The sequence below is a fragment of the Symphalangus syndactylus genome, chromosome 10, assembly GCF_028878055.3.
Source record: "Symphalangus syndactylus isolate Jambi chromosome 10, NHGRI_mSymSyn1-v2.1_pri, whole genome shotgun sequence".
Taxonomy (NCBI): Eukaryota; Metazoa; Chordata; class Mammalia; order Primates; family Hylobatidae; genus Symphalangus; species Symphalangus syndactylus.
This window is the reverse complement of record NC_072432.2, coordinates 60,691,876-60,709,596: the sequence shown is the minus strand read 5'-3', so window position 1 is coordinate 60,709,596 and position 17,721 is coordinate 60,691,876. Positions and strand designations below refer to the sequence as shown.

Here is a 17,721-nt window from a genome sequence, read left to right as displayed (position 1 = left end):
CACGGCAAAAGGGATGGAAGAGCAAAAGGGACTATGGCACTGCTTTCAACCTCTATTATAAGAGCACTAATTCCTTTCATGAGGATGAAGCACTCATGATTTAACCAATTCCCCAGAGGTCCCACCCCTTAATACTATCACATTGGATATTAGGTTCCAACATAAAAATTTTGGAAAGACTCAATACACTTAAATCATAGCACACCCCTTCCTGAGCAGCTGGGATCTGGAGTGGCAGCCTGTAGCGTGGGCCTCAAACTCAAGGGAGCAGGTTTGAGTTCTGGCCCTGCTACACAGTGGCAAGACCAACATGTTGGATGCAGTTATCAGTCTTGCCTTCCTGAATCTGATGGAGATGTCAATGTGGGTCACCATGAAAGAACTATGTCCAAAAGAGTGACAAGTGATAAGCTCATCAGGATCAGTACCAGAAAGAAACAGCTTACAATAGTCAGGTGAGAAGGTTGAAGTAGAAAAATCTGATAGTCATTCCAGAGTGCATGTGACATGGTACCTTTGTAGATAGCTAGACATCTATGTTCCGTACCCTACTCTATTTGACAAAAAAAATCTTCAGGGAATAAGCTAATAATCTGGCCTCTAAAGGAAGTGTAACTTAGTAGTCTCAAGTTAGGACTCCCAATGGATTACCCTGTGTAAGGCCCTAAGTTCAGTAACTTCACAGGCTGGCAAGGAAAGCATTATCCGCCCCCCCCCCCAAAAAAAAAAGTCTATTGGCCATTTAGCTCAGAAGCTCCATAAACTGAGATTTCTTTCTGGCCAGCCCAGAGCAGTATATTTGGCCTCATGGATCTGGGGTCTCCTCCCCACTCTAGAAACCAACTCTGTTAGTGCTAGATGAGCCAGGTCCTCCCACTGGAGCCTGAATCTTTGACCTTTAAATAAGGCTTCAAGTTCCTGTTAGGCAAAGTACCAAAAGAGAGAGTTACTCTAGTCTTATCAACTGAGAAAAAAATTTTGCCTGTTACTCAAGGGATGCAAAGGCTTCCTAGCAGGCCACTTTGTTGGAAATTTTCACAAGAGGCTTTCTAGAGCGAGAGATGTGGGATGTAGTGGGCAATATCTTCCACGTTCCTAGAACAAAGAATAATGGATTTCATTAGCCTGTTTTTTCATAGCATCCCTTGATGAAAGCTGAAGTTATAACCACAAAATATAGCCCAGCAAACGTGATCATGTGTCAGGCCAAGAAAACTTTGTCCTAGTACATGAGGGTCCCATTCAACCTGAGGGTGGAATGTGGAATAACAAGAGTTGGATGTGCTGCCTGACCTCCAATCAATTTTTCATAAACATCACTCCTCTCAATTAGCCTTTTGGAAAGAGGCAGCAGATGATTTGAAATGAATTTCTAGGAAGGGTGTATAAAATAATTGTTTGTTCAAAGTTGATCCAATCCCTGAAAAAATAAGGATGAAGTCAAGTTATATCCAATATCCAGCAGCTTAACCAAGACCTCTCATTTATGTGAATCTCCATCCCTCTTTTGTTTGGAGTAGCCTTGGTCCACACAGGCAAATCTAGAAGTTTTAATATTGCAACTTTTAGTATTGCAAGTCAACTAAATATTTATGCTATGGAAAGTTATTTTCTCACAGTTCTGGGGGCTGAACATCTGAGGTCAATGTGCCAGCATAGTTAGTTTCTGGTGAGGCCTCTCACTGCTGTGTAGATTGCCGCTGCCTTAAGGCGGATCCACTGTGCATGAGCAGAGAGAGCTCTCTAGTGTCTCTTCCCTCTCTTATTGAGGACATCAGCCCTATTGGATTAGGGCCTCACTCTTTTTTTTTTATATATGCTTTTATTTTTCCATGATTACAAACACAACTGAATATCAAATGCACAAAGTAAGAATTATACGGGGAAAAAAATCAGATACATTCATATATATATCATCTTTTCAAGGCTATTTCCATCCAGAATAACTTTGGTTTGCCAGGGCCAATAGAAAGAAGTCACAAAATCACCTTTAGTCAAATTTGTGTGTTTGCTTTCTTCTATAATTCCAATACCTCCACCATCAACTACTTGAGATAGCTGCCAAGGTGTTATATAATCAGTGCTAGTGTCTTCATTCATTCTACATCGAAGACTGTCACTTCAGACTTGGAAGGTTGCACAGCAGCCAGGCAGAGGCGCTCCTCACCTCCCAGATGATGGGCGGCTGGGCAGAGGCGCTCCTCACCTCCCAGACGATGGGCGGCCGGGCAGAGGCACTCCTCACTTCCCAGACGGAGCGGCCGGGCAGAGGCGCTCCTCACTTCCCAGGCAGGGCGGCCAGGCAGAGGTGCTCCTCACATCCCAGGCAGGGCGGCCAGGCAGAGGTGCTCCTCACATCCCAGGCACTCCTCACATCCCAGACGATGGGCGGCCGGGCAGAGGCGCTCCTCACTTCCCAGATGATGGGCGGCCAGGCAGAGGCACTCCTCACATCCCAGACGATGGGCAGCCAAGCAGAGGTGCTCCTCACTTCCCAGATGGGGCGGCCAGGCAGAGGCACTCCTCACTTCCCAGACGGGGCGGCCGGGCAGAGACGCTCCTCACTTCCCAGACGGGGTGGCCGGGCAGAGGTGCTCCTCACATCCCAGATGATGGGCGGCCAGGCAGAGGCGCTCCTCACTTCCCAGATGATGGGCGGCCAGGCAGAGGCGCTCCTCACATCCCAGATGATGGGCAGCTGGGCAGAGGCGCTCCTCACTTCCCAGACAGAGCAGCCGGGCAGAGGCGCTCCTCACTTCCCGGACAGGGTGGCCAGGCAGAGGCGCTCCTCACATCCCAGACGATGGGTGGCCGCGCAGAGGCGCTCCTCACTTCCCAGATGATGGGCGGCCAAGCAGAGGCGCTCCTCACATCCCAGATGATGGGCAGCTGGGCAGAGGTGCTCCTCACTTCCCAGACAGGGCTACAGGGCAGAGGCGCTCCTCACTTCCCAGACTGGGCGGCCGGGCAGAGGCGCTCCTCACTTCTAAGACAGGGTGGCCAGGCAGAGGGGCTCCTCACTTCCCAGATGATGGGCAGCCAGGCAGAGGCGCTCCTCACATCCCAGACGATGGGCAGCCGGGCAGAGGCTCTCCTCGCTTCCCAGATGGGGCGGCCGGGCAAAGGCGCTCCTCACTTGCTAGACAGGGTGGCTGCCGGGCAGAGGCGCTCCTCACCTCCCAGATGATGGGCGGCCGGGCAGAAGCGCTCCTCACATCCCAGACGGGGCGGCCGGGCAGAGATGCTCCTCACTTCCCAGACGGGACAGCGGCCGGGCAGAGGTGCTCCTCACTTCCCAGATGGGGCGGCCGGGCAGAGGTGCTCCTCAGTTCCCAGATGGGGCGGCCAGGCAGAGGAGCTCCTCACTTCCTAGACGGGGTGGCTGCCAGGCAGAGGCACTCCTCACATCCCAGACGGGGCGGCCGGTCAGAGGTGCTCCTCACATCCCAGAGGATGGGCGGCCAGGTAGAGGCGCTCCTCACTTTCTAGACGGAGTGGAGGCCGGGCAGAGTTGCTCCTAACTTCCCAGAGGGGGTGGTGTGGCCTCACTCTTAAGACCTCACTTAATGTTAATTGCTTCCCTAAAGGCCCCATCTTTAAATATCACCATATTGGAGGTTAGGGATTCAATATATGTAAGGGGAGTGGTGTACAATGAGTCTATAATCTTTTTGTCCACATCTAGAAATCTACCTCTGGCAATTTCATTGAAATTGTAAAGGCCTAGCCTTGGTTTCAGGGACTATACCTGTCCTCTGGTATCTTAGTATTTTGGGCCAGGGGAAATCCACTTAGCAATCCTGAGAGAATTCTTTTATTTATTTACCTTTTATTATACTTTTAAGCTCTAGGGTACATGTGCACAACATACAGGCTTGTTACATAGGTATACATGTGCCATGCTGGCCCGCTGCACCCATCAACTCATCATTTACATTAGGTATTTCCTCCCCCTGCCCCCCACGCCATGACAGGCCCCAGTGTATGATGTTCCCCACCCTGTATCCAAGGGTTCTCATTGTTCAATTCCCACCTATGAGTGAGAACATGTGGGGTTTGGTTTTCTGTCCTTGTGATAGTTTGCTGAGAATGATGGTTTCCAGCTTCATCCATGTCCTTGAAAAGGACATGAACTCATCCTTTTTTATGGCCACATAGTATTCCATGGTGTATATGTACCACATTTTATTAATCCAGTCTATCATTGATGGACATTGGGTTGGTTCCAAGTCTTTATTATTGTGAATAGTGCCACAATAAACATACATGTGCATGTCTCTTTATAGTAGCATAATTTATAATCCCTTGGGTATATACTCAGTAATGGGATTGCTGGGTCAAATGGTATTTATAGCTCTAGATGCATGAGGAATTGCCACACTGTCCTCCACAATGATTGAACTTGTTTACACTTCCACCAACAGTGTAATAGCATTCCTATTTCTCCACATTCTCTCCAGCATCTGTTGTTTCTTGACTTTTTAATGATTGTCATTCTAACTGGTGTGAGATGGTATCTCATTGTGGTTTTGATTTGCATTTCTCTGATGACCAGTGGTGATGAGCATTTTTTCACGTCTGTTGGGTGCATAAATATCTTCTTTTGAGAAGTATCTGTTAATAACCTTTGCCCACTTTTTGATGGGGTTGTTTGATTTTTTCTTGTAAATTTGTTTGAATTCTTTGTAGATTCTGGATATTAGCCCTTTGTCAGATGGGTCAATTGCAAAAGTTTTCTCCCATTCTGTAGGTTGCCTGTTCACTCTCATGGTAGTTTCTTTTGCTGTGCAGAAGCTCTTTAGTTTAATTAGATCCCATTTGTCAATTTTGGCTTTTGTTGCCATTGCTTTTGATGTTTTAGTCATGAAGTCCTTCCCCATGCCTATATCCTGAATGGTATTGCCTAGGTTTTCTTCTAGGATTTTTATGGTTTTAGGTCTAACATGTAAGTCTTTAATCTGTCTTGAATTAATTTTTGTATAAGGTGTAAGGAAGGGATCCAGTTTCAACTTTCTATGTATGACTAGCCAGTTTTCCCAGCACCATTTATTAAATAGGGTATCCTTTCCCCATTTCTTGTTTTTGTCAGGTTTGTCAAGATCAGATAGTTGTAGATGTGTGGTATCATTTCTGAGGGCTCTGTTCTGTTCCATTGGCCTATATATCTGTTTTGATACCAGTACCATGCTGTTTTGGTTAATGTAGCCTTGTAGTATAGTTTGAAGTCAGGTAGCATGATGCCTGCAGCTTTACTCTTTTGGCTTAGGATTGTATTGGCAATATGGGCTCTTTTTTGGTTCTATATGAACTTTAAAGTAGTTTTTTCCAATTCTGTGAAGAAAGTCATTGATAGCTTGATGGGGATGGCATTGAATCTATAAATTACCTTGGGCAGTATGGCCATTTTCACAATATTGATTCTTCCTATCCATGAGCATGGAATGTTCTTCCATTTGTTTGTGTACTATTTTATTTTGTTGAGCAGTGGTTTGTAGTTCTCCTTAAAGAGTTCCTTCACATCCCTTGTAAGTTGGATTCCTAGGTATTTTATTCTCTTCGTAGCAATTGTGAATGGGAGTTCACACATGATTTAGCTCTCCGTTTGTCTGTTATTGGTGTATAGGAATGCTTGTGATTTTTGCACATTGATTTTGTATGCTGAGACTTTGCTGAAGTTGCTTATCAGCTTAGGGAGATTTTGGGCTGAGACAGTGGGGTTTTCTAGATATACAATCATGTCATTTGCAAACAGGGACAATTTGACTTCCTCTTTTCCTAACTGAATACTCTTTATTTCTTTCTCTTGCCTGATTGCCCTGGCCAGAATTTCCAACAGTTTGTTGAATAGGAGCAGTGAGAGAAGGCATCCCTGTCTTGTGCCAGTTTTCCAAGGGAATCTTCCAGGTTTTGCCCATTCAGTATGATATTGGCTGTGGGTTTGTCATAAATAGCTCTTATTATTTTGAGATACATTCCATCAATACCTAGTTTATTGAGCATTTTTAGCATGAAGAGCTGTTGAATTTTGTCAAAGGCCTTTTCTGCATCTATTGAGATAACCATGTGGTTTTTGTCATTGGTTCTGTGTATGTGATGGATTACGTTTATTGATTTGCATATGTTGAACCAGCCTTGCATCCCAGGGATGAAGCCCAATTGATCATGGTGGATAAGCTTTTTGATGTGCTGCTGGATTTGGTTTGCCAGTATTTTGTTGAGGATATTCGCATTGATATTCATCAGGGATATTGGTCTAAAATTCTCTTTTTTTGTTGTGTCTCTGCCAAGCTTTTGTATCAGGATGATGCTGGCCTCATAAAATGAGTTAGGGAGGATTCCCTCTTTTTCTATTGATTGGAATAGTTTCAGAAGGAATGGTACCAGCTCCTCTTTGTACCTTTGGTAGAATTCAGCTGTGAATCCATCTGGTCTTGGACTTTTTTTCGTTGGTAGGCTATTAATTATTGCCTCAATTTCAGAGCCTATTAATTTATTCAGATATTCAAATTCTTCCTGGTTTAGTCTTGGGAGGGTGTATGCGTCGAGGAATTTATCCATTTCTTCTAGATTTTCTAGTTTGTGTACAGGTGATTATAGTTTTCTCTGATGGCAGTTTGTATTTCTGTGGGATCGGTGGTGATATCCCCTTTATCATTTTTTATTGTGTCTATTTGATTCTTCTCTCTTTTCTTCTTTACTAGTCTTGCTAGCAGTCTATCAATTTTGTTGATCTTTTCAAAAAACCAGCTATTTTTTGAAGGGTTTTTTGAGTCTCTATCTCCTTCAGTTCTGCTCTGATCTTAGTTATTTCTTGCCTTCTGCTAGCTTTTGAATTTGTTTGCTCATGTTTCTCTAGTTCTTTTAATTGTGATGTTAGGATGTCAATTTTAGATCTTTCCAGCTTTCTCTTGTGGGCATTTAGTGCTATAAATTTCCCTCTACATACTGCTTTAAATGTGTCCCAGAGATTCTGGTACATTGTGTGTTTGTTCTCATTGGTTTCAAAGAACATCTTTATTTCTGCCTTCATTTTGTTATTTACCCAGTTGTCTTTTAGGAGCAGGTTGTTCAGTTTCCATGTAGTTGTGCAGTTTTGAGTGACTTTCTTAATCCTGAGTTCTAATTTGATTGTACTGTGTTCTGAGAGACAGTTTGTTGTGATTTCTGTTCTTTCACATCTGCTGAGTACTTTACTTCCAACTATGTGGTCAATTTTGGAATAAGCTTGATGTGGTGCTGAGAAGAATGTATATTCTCTTGATTTGAAGTGGAGAGTTCTGTAGATGTCTGTTAGGTCCACTTGGTGTACAGGTGAGTTCAAGTCCTGGATATCCTTGTTAACCTTCTGTCTCGTTGATCTGTCTAACATTGACAGTGGGGTGTTAAAATCTCCCATTATTATTGTGTGGGAGTCTAAGTCTCTTTGTAGGTCTCTAAGGACTTGCTTTATGAATCTGAGTGCTCCTGTATTGGGTGCATATATATTTAGGGTAGTTAGATCTTCTTGTTAAATTGATCCCTTTACCATTATGTAATGACCTTCTTTGTCTCTTTTGCTCTTTATTGGTTTAAAGTCTGTTTTATCAGAGACTAGGATTGCAACCCCTGCTTTTTTTTTTTTTTTTTTTTTTTTTTTTGCTTTCCATTTGCTTGGTAGGTCTTCCTCCAAACCTTTATTTTGAGCCTATGTGTGTCTCTGCACGTGAGATGGGTCTCCTGAATACAGCACACAGATGAGTCTTGACTCTACCCAATTTGCCAGTCTGTCTTTTAATTGGGGCATTTAGCCCATTTACATTTAAGTTTAATATTGTTATGTGTGAATTTGATCCTGTCATTATGATGTTAGCTGGTTATTTTGCCCATTAGTTGATGCAGTTTCTTCCTAGCATTGATGGTCTTTACAATTTGGCATGTTTTTGCAGTGGCTGGTACCACTTGTTCCTTTCCATGTTTAGTGCTTCCTTCAGGAGCTCTTGTAAGGCAGGCCTGGTGGTGACAAAGTCTCTCAGCATTTGCTTATCTGTAAGGGATTTTATTTCTCCTTCACTTATGAAGCTTAGTTTGGCTGGATAGGAAATTTTGGGTTGAAAATTCTTTTCTTTAAGAATGTTGAATATTGTCCCCCATTCTCTTCTGGCTTGTAGAGTTTCTGCTGAGAGATCCACTGTTAGTCTTATGGGCTTCCCTTTGTGGATAACCCTTTCTCTCTTGCTGCCCTTAACATTTTTTCCTTCATTTCAAACTTGGTGAATCTGACATTTATGTTTCTTGGGGTTGCTCTTCTGGAGGAGTATCTCTGTGGTGTTCTCTGTATTTCCTGAATATGAATGTTGGCCTGCCTTGCTAGGTTGGGGAAGTTCTCCTGGATAATATCCTGAAGAGTGTTTTCCAGCTTGGTTCCCTTCTCCCCATCACTTTCAGATTCACCAATCAGATGTAGATTTGGTCTTTTCACATAGTCCCTTATTTCTTGTAGGCTTTGTTCATTTCTTTTTACTCTTTTTTCTCTAACCTTGTCTTCTCACTTTATTTCATTAATTTGATCTTCAATCACTAATACCCTTTCTTCCACTTGATCGAATTGGCTATTGAAGCTTGTGCATGTGTCACATAGTTCGCGTGCCATGGTTTTCAGCTCCATCAGGTAATTGAAGGTCTTTTCTACACTGTTTATTCTAGTTAGCCATTCATCTAATCGTTTTTCAAGTTTTTTAGCTTCCTTGCCATGGGTTTGAACATCCTCCTTTAGCTCAGAGAAGTTTATTACCAACCTTCTAAAGCCTACTTCTGTCAGCTCATCAAAGTCATTCTCTGTCCAGCTTTGTTCCATTGCTGGCAAGGAGGAGCGATCCCTTGGAGGAGAAGAGGCACTCTGGTTCTTAGAATTTTCAGCTTTTCTGCTCTGGTTTCTCCCCATCTTTGTGGTTTTATCTTCCTTTGGTCTTTGATGTTGGTGACCTACAGAAGGGGTTTTGGTGTAGATGGCCTTTTTGTTGATGTTGATGCTATTCCTTTCTGTTTGTTAGTTTTCCTTCTAACAGTCAGGTCTCTCAGCTGCAGGTCTGTTGGAGTTTGCTGGAGGTCCACTCCAGACCCTGGTTGCCTGGGTATCACCAGCAGAGGCTGCAGAACAGCAAATATTGCAGAACAGCAAATATTGCTGCCTGATCCTTTCTCTGGAAGCTTTGTCCCAGAGGGGCACCCATCTGTATGAGGTGTCAGAAGGCCCCTACTGGGAGGTATCTCCCAGTTAGGCTACATGGGAGTCAGGGACCCACTTGAGGAGGCAGTCTGTCCATTTTCAGAGCTCAAACACCGTGTTGGGAGAACCACTGTTCTCTTCAGAGCTGTCAGACAGGGACATTTAAGTCTGCAGAAGTTTCTGCTGCCTTTTGTTCAGCTATGCCCTGCCCCCAGAGGTGGAATCTACAGAGGCAACTGTCCTTGCTTAGCTGTGGTGGGCTCCGCCCAGTTCAAGCTTCCCTGGCCTGCTTTGTTTACTTACTCAAGGCTCAGCAATGGCAGATGCCCCTCCCCCTACCAGGCTGCTGCAATGTAGGTTGATCTCAGACTGCCGAACTGGCAGTGAGCAAGGGTCCGTGAGTGTGGGACCTGCCAAGCCAGGCACGGGATATAATCTCCTGGTGTGCCATTTGCTAAGACCATTGGAAAGGTGTAATATTTGGGTGGGAGTGTCCCAATTTTCCAGGTACTATCTGTCATAGCTTCCCTTGGCTAGGAAAGGGAAATCCCCTGACCCCTTGCACTTCCTGGGTGAGATGATGCCCCATGCTGTTTTGGCTCACCCTCTGTGGGCTGCATCCACTTTCCAACCAGTCCTAATGAGGTGAACCAGGTACTTCAGTTGGAAATGCAGAAATCCCATCTTCTGCATCAATCACGCTGGGAGCTGCAGACCAGAGATGTTCCTATTCGGCCATCTTGGAATGGAATCCCTCACCTAAGGGAATTCTTAAAGTAGAGTTGGTATTCTACAGGTCCTGGCAAATGTTGCAGGCAAGAGCCTGCTCCACTCATGAGCCATTAAGTTCTGGTAATGAGGAATGGGAGAGGATAATATCTAAAGTGTCAGCTGGCTTAGAACTTAGACTAGAATGGATAGTTAGCATGTTTGGTCTCTGCTGCTTAGCCTTGGTAGAAACATTGAATATGTCATTGGGGAAGGGAGGCTTTATGTATGCTGGAGTTCATCGACCAAATGGATTAGCAACTCAACAGAAGACTGTTTTTTACTCATGCAGTCATCCACTAGAAATTGAATTCCAAAGCTACTCTGCAGAAACCCAAGTTAACCCTGGTTACCAGGAGAGACTGTTGCTTAGAAGTCCAGTGAAGACAAGCACCCAAAATTAAGGCAGTACTTTTTAAAGATCCCTTTCAGATGATTCATTTGACCAGCTATGTTGAAGACAAAATGAGATCTATGATTCCAGAGCTGATATTCCTTTATGAGGGAGGTGTTTGGACTCTGAGGGAGGCGTGTTCTTTAGATGGGCCAACAGGACAATACTATCAGCTAAGTCTCTAAATTTTTCTGTGCCTTATGAGCTGTGGGTAGTCATGAACATCATGAACATCTCTCTAATCCTAGCTGGCAGAGTAGATGGGGACAGCACATAATTAAAACCAAGGTTAAACTGTGGGGCCAGACCCACTGGGCCCAAGTTCAGTGCTTTGGCCAGGAGATGGCAGTGTGTAATCACACAGTAGAACCCTGAGCTTTGCAGCACCTTGGCTTGGATGGAGCCATACTGGGAAGCTTCTGGGAGGGCTTTCTGGGGAGACACAACAGCAGTGACTAAAGAAGTTGTAGAAGGACATCTGGGTTCTACAGATGTTGGTAAACATAGTTATTGAGAGGATAATGGCCAGGCTCAGCTAACTGGCATGATCAGAGACTGATGAGCAGAAATGAATTAGATGGGGAGGAGATGCTGAAAGGTAAAAGAGCGATGACAATCCAGAGGAGAAGCAAGAGTTTGACCAACAGGTGCAGGTCTTAGAAGAGAACTAATCTCAAAGAGACCAGAGGAAAGACAAGTTCTGTCAATGAGGAAATTGTAGAGATTGCCTTTCTAAAACACCAGCAGTTATGGCTCTGTTGACCTTCACTACACAAATTATGCTCCAAAAACACGCTGAGCTAGCAAAGCTGGAGGCAGGTGAGCAATACACAGATGACCCCGACTTGCTTGAGTCTCTGCTTTCTGGTTAAGGCATCTGACCTCTTTAGCTGCCTTGGGAGAGGTGTTGCTGACAGTGGTAAATAGCTCCATGATCCACTGGATGGTCCCAATTTGGAGCCTGCTATCTGGCCAAAAGTATGATGATCCACGGCTTATATGAACTGCTTTGGGGTCCACTAGAATGGAAATAGGAGTAAGGGCTTTTATGAGTTAAGATACTGAAGGGTGACAGCATGCTGGCAGCCCTCACAGCCCTTGCTTGCTCTCAGTGCCTCCTTGGTCTTGGCGCCCACTCTGGCTGCGCTTGAGGAGCCCTTCAGCCCACCACTGCACTGTGGGAGCCCCTTTCTGGGCTAGCCAAGGCCAGAGCCAGCTCCCTCAGCTTGGGGAGAGGTGTGGAGGGAGAGGCGTGGGCGGGAACTGGGGCTGTGTGCGGTGCTTGTGGGCCAGCATGAGTTTTGGGAGGGCGTGGGCTTGACGGGCACTGCACTTGGAGTGGCTGGCCAGCCCACAAGCCCCAGGCAGTGAGGGGCTTAGCACCTGGGCCAGCAGCTGCTGTGCTCTATTTCTCACTGGGCCTTAGCTGCCTCCCCGCAGGGCAGGGCTTGGGACCTGCAGCCCGCCATGCCTGAGCCTCCCCCCATTCTGCCGTGGGCTCCTGCGCAGCCCAAGCCTCCCCGAGGAGCACCACTCCCTGCTCCACGGCGCCCAGTCCCATGGACCACCCAAGGGCTGAGGAGTGCAGGCAGATGGGTGTGGGAGTGGCAGGCATCTCCACCTGTGGCCCCAGTGCAGGATCCACTGGGTGAAGCCAGCTGGGCTTGTGAGTCTGGTGGGGACTTGGAGAACCTTTATGTCCAGCTAAGGGATTGTAAATACACCAATCAGCACTCTGTATCTAGCTCAAGGTTTGTAAACACACCAATCAGCACCCTGTGTTTAGCTCAGGGTTTGTGAATGCACCAATCAGCACTCTGTATCTAGTTAGTCTGGTGGGGACTTGGAGAACCTTTATGTCTAGCTAAGGGATTGTAAATACACCAATCAGCACTCTGTATCTAGCTCAAGGTTTGTAAACACACCAGTCAGCACCCTGTGTCTAGCTCAGGGTTTGTGAATGCACCAATCAGCACTCTGTATCTAGTTAATCTGGTGGGGACTTGGAGAACGTTTATGTCTAGCTAAGGGATTGTGAATGCACCAATCAGCACTCTATATCTAGCTCAAGGTTTGTAAATGCACCAATCAGCACTCTGTGTCTAGCTCTGTGTTTGTAAATACACCAATTGACACTCTGTATCTAGCTAATCTAGTGGGGACGTGGAGAACTTTTGTGTAAAACAGACCAATTGGCTGTCTGTAAAATGGACCAATCAGCAGGATGTGGGTGGGGCCAGATAAGAGAATAAAAGCAGGCTGCCTAAGCCAGCAGTGGCAACCCCCTTGGGTCCCCTTCCACACTGTGGGAGCTTTGTTCTTTCACTCTTTGCAATAAATCTTGCTGCTGCTCACTCTTTCAGTCCACACTGCCTTCATGAGCTGTAACACTAACTGGGAAGGTCTGCAGCTTCACTCCTGGAGCCAGCGAGACCATGAACCCACTAGAAGGAAGAAACTGAATACATCCAAACATCAGAAGGAACAAACACTAGACACACCACCTTTAAGAACTGTGACACTCACCGCGAGGGTCTGTGGCTTCATTCTTGAAGTCAGTGAGACCAAAACCCACCAATTCTGGACACAATACTATGTGACACAGAAAGAAAACCCAAGTCTGCATTTCCATAGCAACTTTGGTACTATTAATGGCACACACAAACACAGTTAACTTTGGTGATTTGCATAGAAGTGAAAACATCTAAGAAAATGACTTACTAGATAAGTGGTTTATACTTATTAACAGGTTTTTCTATAATTCCATTTGATAATCAGTACCTAATAGGACATGTTGTATCATTGCTGAGCTTCCCTGGAGCATATAAGTAAATTACTTGCCCAAGGTAACTCAGATCTGAAAGTTGGATCAGCTCTGGATTCCAGGAGTACTGATTTAATCTAGTGAACTTTGTTCAGACACCACCACACAAAGTTTATATAAGCAGAAATTACAACTGCATACTCTTTCAGGTCCTGTAGGCTCACACATGAAGATATAGGAATTTTAAAAATAAGTAAATCCTTTCTGGAAGACTCCTTTGTAAGAAGGTACCTGATGGTGATAAGGGCACCAAGGTGAACCAACCTGTCCTGTCACATCCATTCAGAAACTTGTACAGGTGGATGGGACTGAAGAAGTTGGCACTCCATCTCCCCTACTAGCTTGGTTGTTCTGTGTCAAGACCCTTCCAGACTCCCAACTGCAGAACATGAATCATTCTTGATGTCTATCCAAAATATTGCACTGTCAGTTGTGGGCACTGATTTCTCCTAATGTCAAGGTTCAAGGCTAATGTTGGCCTTCTTAGATATCTTTGCTTCTGAGTCAGATGGATAGCAGGAAAATGGAAAAACATCTGGGGGAGAAGCCAGCCCTAAGAAGGGAACCAGATCATGAGACAAAAGAATTGGAATCCAAGGCCATGAAGAACTTTTCAGTTGTCATGGGATTAGTGGCTAACGAGGTCTTTGGGGGCATCCCAGTGGTAACCATGGAAAGTTCTATATATAGGCAGGGTGTAATGGCTCACATCTGTAATTCCAGCAGTGTGGGAGGATTGCTTGGGCCCAGGAGTTCGAGACCAGCTTGGGCAACATAGTAAGACCTTGTCTTTTAAAAAAATAAGTAAGAAAGCCCTATATATTCAAGGGTGTCTAATGTTTTGCTTTCATAATACCATGTTCTCAGTTATCCCTTGACTTGCCAACCTATTGAACTTCTCTGAATTTCTTAAGCTGTTGGAGCAGGTCATATCCAGATCAATGTGTTATCCCTTATGTGCACCATTGACCATAGTGTTTTATTTAAAGGTAATGGCTTTAACCCAAAGGAATGACATATTTTGAATACTTAGAGTTTGGGTCAAATGGACCCACTGTATGACCACATGGTATCCCCTCAGCCACCTGTGACTTCAGCCAGGCCCGTAGTAGACATGTAGACATTTACCTCCCACTTCATCCTTGCAGTGTGCTCCCCAGGCTCACACTGGCTTCTCTGATGGGCTTGACTTTTACCAATCCATGCTTTTTTCTATGTGCAGCCTGGAAGAGCTGAGGAGTTACTATTTGTGACAAGCCTGAGAAGCATACAGACCCCTCCTCAAGAGTGAAAAGCTGGAGTGCAGATTTCAATAATGCGCCTCACATTGGCTTTTTCTCCTTCCCTGTTTCACTTCTTTTTCACTCCTGGTTCCTGGGCGCAGGCAGTTTATGTAGGTGGCAATCCCAAATTCTTATCTTAGTCTCTTCTTTTAGGAGGCTGCTATGATCTGAATGTTTGTGTTTCTCCAGAATTTATGTTGAAATCCTAATCTTGAAGGTGATGATATTAGGAGGTGGGGCCTTTACGAGGCAATTAGGTCATGAAAGCAGAGCCCTCACGAATCAGATTAGTGCCCTTATGAAAGAAGCCAGAGGAAGCTCAGGCCCCTCTTCCAACATGTAAGAACATGGTGAAAAGACAGCTATGCACCAGGACACAAGCCTTCACCAGACGCTGAGCCTATCAGCACTTCGATCTTAGACTTCCAGCCTCCAGAACTTAGACATAAATTTCTGTTGTCTGTAAACCACCCAGTTTATGGTATTTTGTTGCAGCCTAAACAGACTAAGATAGGGACCCAAATTAAGACACAGGCCCTAGGTTCAGGAGGTTTGAGTTACGCATAAAAAATTCCTATAATTCAAAAAAGTGAGTGAAGGAAAAGTACATAATCTACAAAGCCATAGCAAAGCAGTGTTCAGTTGATGTGGAAAGAGAAGACCAGAGATGAAGATAATTGTTGACTTCAGGAACTTACATCCAGTGTTTTAAGTTTCCTCCACTAGTGAAGGAATAAGAAAATCAATCTCTAACATACTTTGCATTCTTTCTATGTGGGCCTTGTCATGATTCCTCCATTGATGGGGCTTTTTTCTAGTCTTTGCGATCTTGTAGGAGACAATCCTGTTGCCAGTGCTGTCTCTGCTGCTGTGTGCAACTGCACTTTTCTCATTCTTTAAAAGAGTGGCTTTTGCCTTGGTTGTAAGGAACATATAAGCTGATCTAGAGTTTGTTGGACCTCAGCTCTGATTCAGAGCCTGAGGGAGATTGCCTTAAGAAACTGGCACCCTGAGGCAACCATGGAAATATTTTGCTCAGATTCCCTTTCAAGAAAGGGCTTGCAGTGGAGCTATGAGGAGAGCTGTTGACTGACCTTATCTCTGTCGTGCCCTCAGCAGCTCCCAGTCAGTGAGTTAGTATGGTTGGGATGCTAGGGCCTGCCTGGCCATTTTTGATCAAGTAGGAACTCCTCTAGTGGGTAATCTTTGCTCCAGAGCTTTCTGAGGTTTACCAAGATACTATCAGGTATGTAGCATGATCCAAAAGCTTTCCAAGCTGCCCCATCCTGCTTTCTCCCCCTTTATTTTTTATAGATATTATCCCCCAAAAAGTCTCTTACACTACTAATTTCATCTCGGCATCTGTTTCCTGGAGTACCTGAACAGACATAACTGGTACTAAGAGTGGTATGAGAAAGCAAGATTGGGTTTAGGGACTGAATTGCTTACTTCCAACGTGGCAATGAAGATCCTATCCTGGTTGTTATGTGATACACGGTAGTCTGGGGGGGCAGATGGGGATGGGTTAATAAACTGCAGCCTGAGGAACAGATCTCACCTGCCACCTGTTTTGTTTTAAAGTTTGTGTTAGGAAGGCTTTATTTTCCCTTTAGCTTTGAATTTTTTTTTTTATTATTATACTTTAGGTTTTAGGGTACATGTGCACAACGTGCAGGTTTGTTACATATGCATCCATGTGTCATGTTGATTTCCTGCACCCATTAACTCGTCATTTAGCATTAGGTATATCTCCTAATGCTGTCCCTCCCCCCTCCCCCAACCCCACAACAGTCCCCGGAGTGTGATGTTCCCCTTCCTGTGTCCATGAGTTCTCATTGTTCAATTCCCACCTATGAGTGAGAACATGCAGTGTTTGGTTTTTTGTTCTTGCGATAGTTTACTGAGAATGATGTTTTCCAGTTTCATCCATGTCCCTACAAAGGACATGAACTCATCATTTTTTATGGCTGCATAGTATTCCATGGTGTATATGTGCCACATTTTCTTAATCCAGTCTATCGTTGTTGGACATTTGGGTTGGTTCCAGGTCTTTGCTATTGTGAATAGTGCCACAATAAACATACGTGTGCATGTGTCTTTATCTTAATTTTTTTGAGGCAAAATCTCTCTCTGTCACCCAGGCTGGAGCGCAGTGGTGTGATCTCAAATCACTGCAACCTCTGCCTCCCCGGTTCAAGCGAATCTTGTGCCTCAGCACCCTGAGCAGCTGGGACTATAGGTGTGCACTGCCATGCCAGGCTAATTTTTGTATTTTTAGTAGGGAAAGTTTTCACCACGTTGGCCAGGCTGGTCTTGAACTCCTGACCTCAGGGGATCTATCTGCCTCGGCCTCCCAAAGTGCTGGGATTACAGGCATGAGTCACCATGCCTGGTCCCTTTAGCTTTTTAAATAGTCTTTATTTTTTAGTAACTTTAAGTTTTCATTTAAATTTAGGAGAAATTCCCTCATTCGCCTCTCCTTCCTCAATATTCCCCTATTGTTAACATCTTGGCTTACTATGGTACACTTGTTGCAATTGATGAGCTAATATTGGTAAAATGTTAACAAAAATTCGTTTTTTTCCCCTAAGATGGCAGATGAGAGGCTCTTTGTGTGCCTCAACGACTTGGAAGGAGCAAAATAGTACATAACGATCAATTTGGTGAGCTTTAGTTCAAGAAGGAGAATGGGAATTCACCAAAATAGCAAAGGACATCCCAGATCCTGGAGAGAAGAAGGTGGGCAAACAGTGTCCAGCTGATAAAAGTGAGTGCAGCCCCAGTACACAAGAGGGGTAGAGAGCCTCCTTCTGTAACTCTCCGTTCTGCTAGGAATCCATGCAACTCTGGCCAAGGGAGAGCATCTTATTTCTCCCAAGCTCCAGGGCAATTTGGGGAGAGGCTTGGAGACACTGAGCAGGAAAGACACTAGGAAAAGCTGCAGGCATTTTCCCAGGCCCAAGACTGAGAAGAGAATGCCATTTTGAACCCAGGCTCATAGAAAGTCAGCCATTCTTCAGCAACCCAGCAGCATGGCCACACAGGCATTTTAGTCTCAGACCAAAGATTGGAGTGCTTTCTATGGAGCTGGGGAAGAGCCCCCACAGCCAGAATTGAGCAGCAGGTGTGGAAAGCACCCCAGCAGTAGGTGCTGGAATTGGGCTCTCCTTCATTGCAAGTCTGCAGTAGGAGAGTCGCTGAAGCTAGTTTCTCCTAGGCAGCAAGACTTGCTGCCAGGGCCAGTTTG

General features: G+C 45.0%; 1 protein-coding gene across 1 annotated transcript; it reads left to right on the top strand.

Moving 5' to 3' along the window:
• Positions 1 to 2,185: 2,185 nt before the first annotated feature.
• LOC129491610 (uncharacterized) lies at positions 2,186 to 17,119 on the top strand (the record flags this gene model as incomplete). Its single annotated transcript, XM_063611013.1, has 6 exons — positions 2,186 to 2,345; positions 2,403 to 2,435; positions 2,512 to 2,591; positions 3,166 to 3,372; positions 13,679 to 13,855; positions 17,066 to 17,119. Coding segments are annotated over 6 exons (711 nt in total), but the record flags the coding sequence as incomplete, so codon positions are not given.
• Between the last annotated feature and the right edge of the window lie 602 nt (positions 17,120 to 17,721).